Source organism: Bos javanicus, chromosome 25 (assembly GCF_032452875.1).
Source record: "Bos javanicus breed banteng chromosome 25, ARS-OSU_banteng_1.0, whole genome shotgun sequence".
Lineage (NCBI taxonomy): Eukaryota > Metazoa > Chordata > Mammalia > Artiodactyla > Bovidae > Bos > Bos javanicus.
This window is the reverse complement of record NC_083892.1, coordinates 38,740,841-38,751,017: the sequence shown is the minus strand read 5'-3', so window position 1 is coordinate 38,751,017 and position 10,177 is coordinate 38,740,841. Positions and strand designations below refer to the sequence as shown.

The following is a 10,177-nucleotide window of genomic DNA, read 5'->3' as shown; positions in this document are numbered from 1 at the left end:
GATTTGGGCCAGTGGGGCTGGGTGCCTGGACCCCCAGGAAGGAGGGTGCCTTTCTGGTCAGTGTTCTGGGAGGGACGCTTCGGGGAACCACAGACCCCGCTTTGGAGGCTGCAGAGCCTGGGTTGGGTGAGTTGGGGTCGGCAGACCCCTTCCCAGCTCTTGGCCTGCGCCCACCCTTCCGCCCACAGGCACTTAGAGGGTCCCCTCTCTGCTCCTTCAAGGCTCTGCGCTAAGTCCACCTCCTCCAGGAGCCTCCGGAGCGCTCCGCTAGTACTGATGAGCTCCGTGGTTTCCGACGTCTCTAATGCACAACCTCTAATCTGACTCGGGCCTTCCTCCCGACTGGGCTTGGGGTTGGGGGGCCTCCGAGGGGTCCCCTGCTCTGTGGGAGCCCTCAGGCTGCGGCGCCGCGAGGGTGGGGCTTTGGTATTGGGGGAAAGGGGGCGGTGGCCCCAAGTGGGGGGTACTGCAGAGGCCGGCGGTGCAGAAGGAGGGGCCGCTGCGAGCGGAGGGGCCGCTGCGAGCGCAGCTGCCGCCAGCGCCCCTCCAGGCCCCGCGCGCCACTCACTGGCTACGCCGGCGCGTCCCCGGCTCTGCTAGCCCCCGGGAAGGGGCGGGACGGGGGCGGGGCCTGGCGGCGCTGACGTCACCCCGCCTATAAAGGGGCTCGGGCGCCGCGAGCCGGCTTTGTAAAGCCGCTGCTGAGGGTGCGCGCACGGCCTCTGCCGCCGCCGAACAAAGGAGCAGGGCACCGCCGCCGGGACCCGCCACCGACCGCCCGGGCCGCGCCGGCCCGCCGCCAGCCGCCACCATGACCGCCAACGGCACGGCCGAGGCCCTGCAGATCCAGTTCGGTCTCATCAACTGCAGCAACAAGTACCTGACAGCCGAGACGTTCGGGTTCAAGGTGAACGCCTCGGCCAGCAGCCTGAAGAAGAAGCAGATCTGGACGCTGGAGCAGCCGCCCGACGAGGCGGGCAGCGCCGCCGTGTGCCTCCGCAGCCACCTGGGCCGCTACCTGGCGGCCGACAAGGACGGCAACGTGACCTGTGAGCACGAGGCGCCGGGCGCCGACTGCCGTTTTCTCATCGTGGCGCACGACGACGGCCGCTGGTCGCTGCAGTCCGAGGTGCACCGGCGCTATTTCGGCGGCACCGAGGACCGCCTGTCGTGCTTCGCTCAGACCGTGTCGCCGGCCGAGAAGTGGAGCGTGCACATCGCTATGCACCCGCAGGTCAACATCTACAGCCTGGCCCGCAAGCGCTACGCGCACCTGGGCGCGCGGCCGGCCGACGAAATCTCGGTGGACCGCGACGTGCCCTGGGGCGTCGACTCGCTCATCACGCTGGCCTTCCAGGATCAGCGCTACAGCTTGCAAACGGCCGACCACCGCTTCCTGCGCCACGACGGGCGCCTAGTGGCGCACCCTGAGCCCGCCACCGGCTACACGCTGGAGTTCCGCTCCGGCAAGGTGGCCTTCCGCGACTGCGAGGGCCGCTACCTGGCGCCGTCGGGGCCCAGCGGCACGCTCAAGGCGGGCAAGGCCACCAAGGTGGGCAAGGACGAGCTCTTCGCCCTGGAGCAGAGCTGCGCCCAGGTCGTGCTGCAGGCGGCCAACGAGAGGAACGTGTCCACGCGCCAGGGTGAGTGGGGATGCCGTCCCTCGCTTCTTCCGGGCCTTGCACAAAGCGCACCCCACCCCACCCCCGTCCCCACCGCCTCCCGCCCTTCCTCGCCCGCGGCGATCCCGAGCGACGCCCGGTCCGCCCCCGCTAGGCGTGCAGGCCACCCTACCCGGCCGCAGGGCTTGCGCTCCGACCCCGAGGAAGGGGCGAGGGGTGGGGCTTTGCCCATCCTTGGGGGCCGTGGCGCGGCCCCCACTCCGCCTTGGGCTTGGGGCTCCCTAGGCCGCTCTTAGGCCCCGCCCCGGGTGCCACCCTCGCGCCCCTTGCTCAGTCTGTGTCTTCCCGACTCGTGCGGATCCCTCGGCTCCGTGGGCCCAGCCCTGGGGGAGGCGACGCCCCTCGCCCGGTGCCTCGTGCCCTTCCCCCCGTTAGTGGGTCTTCAGTTCCAGGGCGGAGCGAGGGGTCGCCCCCCGCGCAGGGCGCGCCCGCACTCCCTAAGGGCCGCCTTTGGCGGGTGGGATGGGGGTCCTTTGGTCTCCGCAGGGTGCGCGTTCACCTCCCCCGGGGCTAGGCCTCTCTCCACCCACTCTGGCTGCTGGGAGGGGTTGGCCTCTGCTGGAGGGGGGCGCCCCGAGTGTCTGCCCTTCCCCCCCAGCCCCTCCTCCCGCGTCCGCCCCGCGCTTGAGGCCGCGGCCTTTGTGAGCAGGGGGCGGGCTCCTCGACAGGGCCCTCCCTCGCCCCCTTTGTCCTGCTCGGTCTCTGCGGATGAGAAAACCAGATGAGGCTGGGCGGGGAGGGAGTCGGCTTTCTGCGGGTCCCCCTGCTGGGAATCCCCCGCGCCGCCCCCCGGGCCGGGTGCTCCGTCCGAAGCCGCCCCAGGAGGCGGCCTCCCTGCTCGCGCCCAGGTCCAGGGCGGCGTGGTGGGGGTGGCTGCCCGCCAGGCACCCCGCCCTGCGGCTCCCGGCCGGTGCGCTTTCCTCCGTGGGTGCCCGAGAGCGGTCCCAGCTTGAACCGGGAGACCCCAGCCCGGCACCCTCGGAAAGCGCCCCCCCCTCAAGTAAACCCACCGCCTAAGACTCCAGCCTGGAACAGCTGGCTGCAACTCGACGCGTCCTTTCCCGGGGCCTCCCGTTGTCCTGGCCATTTCCTACCGGCCTGCGCGCCAGAATGAGCCCCCTCTTTCCCGGCTCAGATTCTACCCCAGGCGGCTTCTCTTCCTTCTGGCGCCCTCGCCCCTTCTTTGGTCCAGAAGGCAGTCTGTTTCTTCCTCCCAGGGGAACCTCTGGGTGTCTTGCTCCCCCCAGACAGGAAGTTGGACCCTGGCCTCTGGAGATAGCTGGGTGGGAACCCCAGGCAATGGCCCCACTTTCTCCTGATGACCACCCTCCTGAGGTCCGCACTCTGCCCAGGTGGTTGCAGCCCCGTGGCAGCTTCACCCGAAGTTGCCGGCTGCGGACTGAAGTGGGCCAAGCTTCTTCCATCCTGCAGATGGGCGGGTTTAGGCCCAAAGAGGAGAAGCCCTGTGCCCAAGGTCACACATAAGTATGCAGCAGGCAGAACTGGGTTTGAGTCCAGAAAGGGCCCTCATCTGGACCCCCTGATGCCTCCCAGCCTCTGGGGACCACAGGGTCTCCCCTCTCCAGTCTCACACAGCACTAGGTGGGGCAGGACTCCTCACCTACTCTGCAAACACTGAGCCCCTAGCGAGTGAGGCATGCTGAGGCCTGAGTGGTGAGTAAGTGAGCACGTCCCGGCGCCTTCCTTGCTGGGCGCCGTGTCCTCGTTGGGACATGAGCCCCATCTTGGGCAACAGAGGTGTCTGGGACTCCAGGTGGTCCATGAGGGCCCTGGGTTAGATGGGAGAGGTCCCTTTCCGGGGAGGACATTTGACCTGACCTGAGGATGAACAGAAGGGGGGCTGTATCAGGTGTGTGGGACAGTGTTGAGGACACAGAGCACAGCTTGTGCACAGGCCCCGAGGCAGAGAGGAGCAGAAAGCCCAGTGCTGGCCGAGAAGCAGCTTGTGAGGTTGGTCCACGGGACTGGATCAGCTAGCAGGGCTGCAGGACCCGGAGTGGGTGCTTATCAGTGAAGGATGCTCTGTGCTTGCCAGCTGCATCCCACCCATTCCCTGGGAAAAACGTGCCAGAAGGCCCCTGGGCCTGGAAGGGGCAGAGAGAGCCTGGGGTATTTTTGGCAGGTACCAGGTGGCGAGCCTGGACAGACACCCTCTCCTTTGAGTGAGGCTCGCTGGGGGTGTCATGCTGTGATTCAGGCCGATGGGGCAAGAGGAGCTGCTGGAAATTGCAGCAGGAGAGCCAAGGGCTCATCTGTGTGTTTAAAGGGGAGGGAGCTCTGGAGGCCAAGATTGGGGCTGCCTTGGCTTCAGGTTCTGGGGTCCGTTCTGACGTCGGGTCTACCTGGCGGGATGGAGGGTGATGGGGGGCTCGGGGCCGCGCGGGGTTGGGGGGCGTGCCTGCAGAGGCCATTTTAGACAGGCCTGCGTGGCAGGGAGGCGGGGGAGGCTCCTCCAGACACATGTTGGGAAACGCGGGCCAGGAAGGAGGAGCCTCCTGGGTTTTGCCGGTGGGGGATGTGAGTCATCCCAGCAGCCAGGGCCCGGTGCGGGTGGGGTGCTTCCTGCTGAAACGGCAAGCTGCTCTCCAGCCTCAGTCTCCCCATCTGTAAAGGGCTCCACCTGGGCACGTTCTTTGTGGCCAGACCGTATTTCTGGGACGGGGTCATCGCAGCCACTGTTAGAGGCAAGGTCGGCCACCAGGGCTTGGGGGTCCTGAGAGCTGCTGTGACAAAGCAGATGGCATACATCCACCCCAGGTCCTGGGAAGTGGGGTCACTGTGACCACACAGGCAGGGCCGCTGAGTGAGCTGTATTCAAGCTTCTTTGGTGCCTACCTGCCCTGGGCTTTGCTTCCCTGGTGGCTCAGATGGTAAGGTATCTATCTGCCTTTAGTGAGGGAGACTTGGGTTTGATCCCTGGGTCAGGAAGATCCCCTGGAGAAGGGCATGGCAACCCACTCCAATATTCTTCCCTGGAGAATCCCATGGACAGAGGAGCCTGGCGGGCTACAGTCCACGGTGGGTTGCAAAGAGTCGGACATGATTGAGCGACTAACATCTACACACACTGCCCTGGGCTCCAGCCAGACCCTGATCTCATAGCCCCTTTGCCTCTGACCAGCTGGGCCCTGGGGTCTCCGTGCTCAGGAAGTGCCCAGCCCCAGCGCTCGAAGGTGAGGCTGGCTGGCTGGCTGAGGAAGGGCTGGACAAGCCAGGCTTTGTAGGATGTGTAAGAGTTCTCTTGATAAGGCAGGTCACGTTGGCCCCAGGGAACAGCTCGTGTAAGGATGGAGTAGGGATTTAAGGTGGTTAGGTAGTGGCAAGAGTTGACAGCAAGGAGGAGAAGTGAGGTGAAGCCACAGAAGCTTCTGGGCTCCCTCCCTTCAACTGAATGGGGGTGGTGGAGAGCGCCTGATTTTTGACCATCCAGGGGACTTGGGGACTGCTAAGGCTGCGGGGGGATGAGACCATGGGGTGTGCTGCAGGCTGGTCTGTGCAGGATGGCCCCGGGGCTGGAGACTGGGAAAGCCATGATGGACGGGGGCGGGGCCCGGCGTCTCCGGGGTGGGAGGATGTGCCTGTGGGCTCTGGTGAGCCCCTGCATCCCTCTCCTTACTTCCCGGGGCTCCAGTGGGCCTGTGACTCACGCTTTCTGTGCTGCTGTTGATGAAAAGAAAAATCCCAAAGAAAACCCTGTTCCCATAGTAACCCAGCTCTAATTAGAGACTCCAAGGCTGAGTGGGGCCTTTCCCATCAGGGCATGGCCTTGGAGCCAAGAGGGGCCCCCCTGGATGGAGTGGACACTACCCCCAGCCCCTCCTGTGGGGGCAGAATACCCCGTGTCTACTTGGCATCGGGCCCCTCCATGCTCTCAATCTCCTGGCAGGACGGAGAGACACCGAGCCAGGTTGACAGAGGGAAACTGAGGCTGGAGGGGTGTGCTGCTCACGCAAGGCGCCTGGGCCCCACTTTGAGTACCTTGCTCGCTGGCCTAGGCCTGTTGATCCACACCAGTTCCAGGACTGGACACAGCCAGGCTGGACGGGGTCTGAGTGGCTGAGTAGACGGCAGTGGTCGTCGTGCGGCCCAGGGCAGGGACCCACCGCTCCAGTCTTGCTTTATGCACCCCAGGGTTGGGAGGGGAGTTGCTGGGAGGAGCAGGGGTTCAGGGCTGGCTGAGCGCTCGGGACCTGAAGTCTCCTGGAGAAGGGCCCCCGGGTGTGTCTGGCCTGAGCCTGGTGCAAGCCTTGTGTACCTGCAGGGCCGCATACCAGCAGGTAGGCTGGCAAGCGCGGGCGGGCTGACTGCCATTTACGGCCTTCCCCTGCCCGCCTTGCCCTTCTCCCTGGGGAGCCCCCTCTGCCTTTTCTGCTGCCGAGGTGTGCCCGGCGGGGCGTCTCCCCTGTTCTTTCCTTGCCATCAGCCAGCCTCCTATGCGTGGGGTACATGGTGCCCTGTGGCCCGTCAGGTGGGGTGGGGCAGGCTGGCTGGACGGGTCTGAGCCAGTGGCCCCAGGACGGCCCACCTCTTGGGGCCTGGGAGCCCCAGCAGGCGCAGCCCTCGCTGCTCCTCGCCTGGTGCTCCGTGGGGGGTGTTGTGGTGGATGGAGTCAGCCCAACCCCGGGGCCTGAGTAGACAGCTGATCCCTGACACTGGGGCTCAGGGGACCCTGGGGGGCTGGGGGGTTGAGCCCAGCGGTGGTGAGGGTCTATTCAGGGTGACCCATGGAGGCCGCGGCCACCAGTCCAGAGAGGGGAGGGAAGGTTGGGGGACAGGGCTTGGTACGAGGCCGGAGTTTGCCCCCTTCTCCCGAGAGCCCGGGGACCCCTAGCTTTTTCTCTGGGTGACCTTGGGCAAGGGCACTATTTCTCTGTCTCCCTCTCTATTGTGAGGCAAGGTGGTGCTGACATGGGACACGAGACCTGGTCAGCACAGGGCTGACACCTGTCAGGCCCTCTGGGTGGAGCCTGGAGAACCAAGAAGGGGTCCTGGGCCAGGGGCGCGGCGCCAGCCCCCAGCCTTTGCCACCCGCCAGCCTCCTCTCATCTGAAGGGGTGCCTGCCACCAGCCCCGGCTTCATAAAGGCCTGGAGGCCCCCTCACCCGACAGTGAGGCTCTTAGGCCCATGGTGCTTGGGGACCTGAACTTGTGGTTGTGACCAAAGGTCGCATTGCAGGTTTTAGCTGGAGGAGTCCGCACGGGTGTGCAAAAGCAATGGGGCTGCAGCTTGTGGGAACAAAACCTCGGAAGCCACCCCTTTCACAGATGATTTCAGGATGTGGACACACGTGAAGGTGTTAGGCAGGTCGTGTGCAAATCGCGATCTGCCACCTGCGTGCACTTTAAGGTCAAGAAAACGCATGTGTGAACGCAGGGGAAGCGTTAGGAGGCTGTGGTTGCCCAGCGTTCACAGGGGCTCTCCGGGGGTGCGGTGCGCGTTGCGGGTGTGTGACTGCACTTTCAGAGGAGTTTTCTAGATTTCCTGAAAGGAGCGTGTGCAATTGCTCTTTGAACTTTTACACGTACACAGAAGCAGGAGGGAACAATGAACCGCCGAGTAGCAACCCCCCAGCTGCCTTCCCAGCTCCCTGGGCCTCCATTCATTGTTTTGCTTGTACTTCCGGTAGAACTCAGACATCCGGGCGTTTGCCTGCGTCTCTATAAACAGCAAGGCATCCTCTTACATATTGACACCGTGATTAGCAGTAATTAACCCTTCCCCTCTAACCCCAGGCCACGGTCAGATTCTCCCTGTTGGCTCTACAGTATCTTCTTGCATCTGGTTTGTTGCAGAGTTCTATGTCTGTAATCAGAGAGAGTGATGTGTAAGTGGACCTAGCAGGCTCTGGTCCTTAACTGGTCCGGCCCGGGGTCCTGGGTTCTCCCTCTGATGTGGAGGCCGAGGGGTCTGAGCCGTGCAGTGGGTTCTCAGTAGCCCCCCCGCCCCCCACTGTACTGGTGTGTGAGGGCAGGGCTGAGGGTCAGCCAGAACTGGGGGGTGCGGGGGTCCCTGGTCCTAGCTGGAGGCTCTCCCCGCAGGTATGGACCTGTCGGCCAATCAGGACGAAGAGACTGACCAAGAGACCTTCCAACTGGAGATCGACCGCGACACCAAAAAATGCGCCTTCCGCACCCACTCGGGCAAGTACTGGACGCTGACAACCACCGGGGGTGTGCAGTCCACCGCGTCCACCAAGTGAGTGCCCGCTGCCCGTGCTCGCCCAGACCGGCCCTTCCCAGGGGGCACCTCTCCTGATCCTGTCCCCCACCCCCCTACCCCAGGGACGCCAGATGCTACTTTGACATCGAGTGGCGTGATCGGAGGATTATTCTGCGTGCATCCAATGGCAAATTCGTGACGGCCAAGAAGAACGGCCAGCTGGCGGCCTCCGTGGAGACGGCAGGTAGCCACCTTGGGCACACCTCAAGCCGCAGTTCCCTGGGGCAGGGTCTCGCTGTGCCATGGTCACTTACCAACCCCACTGGAAGCCCGCCCTGTGCCAAGTGTCCTCCCAGACCGCCCTCACCCCGCCTCCCCTAGGGCTGGCGTGCTGTGTGACCCCAGGCTCTTGCTGTCCCTCTCTGAGCCACACACACCCTGGGCGTCGCACCCCCCCCCGCCCCCGCCTGGATCCCCTTGAGGCTCACTGCCTTTCCCACCTCTTGGGACAGGGGACTCGGAGCTCTTCCTCATGAAGCTGATCAACCGGCCCATCATTGTGTTCCGCGGGGAGCACGGCTTCATTGGCTGCCGCAAGGTCACGGGCACCCTGGATGCCAACCGCTCCAACTATGACGTCTTCCAGCTGGAGTTCCGAGACGGTGCCTACAACATCAAAGGCAGGTGCCCCTGTGGGCGGGACTGGGTGGGGCACCTCCCCCCCCCCCCCGCCCCCCGCCTCTGTGCCCCACTTGACCCTCTGACATGGCTTGGGCCATTCCAGGCCCCATGTGGGAGCTCGAGCTGGTGGGGAGCCCCTTCCTTCCGCTCTCGTGGGTATAGGAGGGAGACCACACTAGACAGAGGGCTCTGGGAGGGGCTCCGTCCATCCACGTGGGTGGACAGGGCAGACCCCAGCCACGCTCTGGGAGCCGTGATTGGAGGGTGGGGGGCAGAGCGCGAGGCAGGGCCTGACAGGGTCCCCCCTGTGCCCCTGCAGACTCCACGGGCAAGTACTGGATGGTGGGCAATGACTCGTCGGTGACCAGCAGCAGCGACAGCCCGGTGGACTTCTTCCTGGAGTTCTGCGACTACAACAAGGTGGCCATCAAGGTGGGCGGGCACTACCTGAAGGGGGACCACGCGGGGGTCCTGAAGGCCTGCGCCGACACCATCGACCCCACCACGCTGTGGGAGTACTAGGCCTGCGCCCCCGGCCCCCTCCCTGCCCCGCCCCCGCCCCACACTAACTCTCTTCTCCTGGGGGCTCTGCTGCGGGTGGCGAGCCCCTTGCCTTTCAAACTGGAAACCCAGAGCAAACGGTGCCCTCACTGGTCATCCCCCGGGCAGGTCGGCGCTCTGACCTGGCCCTGGGCGGGCTGTCCCGGCCCTCTGCCCTCTTTTCTGCGCCCTGGGCGAGGCTGGAACTTCTCTCTCCTGACCTCAGACAACTCTGAGCCTTATTTCCCCAAAGAGGCCATGGAGGAGTGGGGGAGCTGGGAGGCCTTCCCGAGCCCCCGCCCCCCTGGAATGGCAGGGTGCGTAACTGGAATCTCCTGTCCCCTCCTGATCCTCCCCCACACCCCCAGGAGCCACGCTCTTGCCCCAGGCCTGTCGGTGGCCTCCCCTTGCGACCGGACAGGTCAGGGCTGGCTCCTGCCCCTGCACACCCTGCTGTGATCCTGGGTCCCTGCCCCTGTCTCTCTTTGCTTTCCCTCTGGCCTGACTGGAAGCAGAAAATGACCAAATCAGTATTTTTTTTTTAATGAAATGTTATTGCTGGAGGAGCCCCAGGCAAGCCTGGTTGTAGCCATGAGTGGGCTTGAGGGGGTCTTGAGACAGAGGCCTCTTCTGGCCTCTGCGCCCTCTCCTCCCACTAGTGGTGGGGCAGGCGGGGTGCCTCCCCAAATCCAAACTCCCCCACCTTCCCAGAGGGTTTCTCCAGCTCCACCCTCCTGAGTGCCCACCCCAGGGCCGGGTCTCACCTGGTGGTGCTAGGCCCCTCACCGCCTCACCCAGGGCCCCGTGTGGTCGGTGCTCCTTGTCTGACCAGACTCCCGGGTCTCAGCGGGATGAAGCTGGGCGTCGCCCTCAGCTGGGAGCCCCCTGGAAGCCCCCACTGCCCCCAACCCCCGCCCATGGCTCCCAGCCCCTCCCCTGCCGGCTCCCCTCCCTTCCGGTTAGTGTCCACCATGCATCTCACTCTGGGTGTCTTGGTCTTTTATTTTTTGTAAGTGTCATTTGTATAACTCTAAACGCCCATGATAGTAGCTTCAGACTGGAAAGAGCAAAATAAAATAACGCAAGTCTGCAA

General features: G+C 64.7%; 1 protein-coding gene across 1 annotated transcript; it reads left to right on the top strand.

Annotated features, from left to right (window-relative positions):
* The first annotated feature begins 684 nt into the window (after positions 1-684).
* On the top strand, positions 685-10,177 carry FSCN1 (fascin actin-bundling protein 1). Its single transcript, XM_061402257.1, has 5 exons — positions 685-1,643; positions 7,743-7,899; positions 7,986-8,107; positions 8,376-8,543; positions 8,864-10,177. The coding sequence occupies exons 1-5, from the start codon at positions 812-814 to the stop codon at positions 9,064-9,066; spliced, it is 1,482 nt and encodes a 493-aa protein (XP_061258241.1). The 5' UTR covers positions 685-811; the 3' UTR covers positions 9,067-10,177.

Bases quoted from the DNA above. Each gene is read 5' to 3' on its own strand.
- FSCN1 (XM_061402257.1), top strand. From the start codon at position 812: ATGACCGCCAACGGCACGGCCGAGGCCCTGCAGATCCAGTTCGGTCTC. The intron at 1,644-7,742 runs GTGAGTGGGGAT...CTCTCCCCGCAG, and splicing joins GAACGTGTCCACGCGCCAGG to GTATGGACCTGTCGGCCAAT. The intron at 8,544-8,863 runs GCAGGTGCCCCT...GTGCCCCTGCAG, and splicing joins CGGTGCCTACAACATCAAAG to ACTCCACGGGCAAGTACTGG.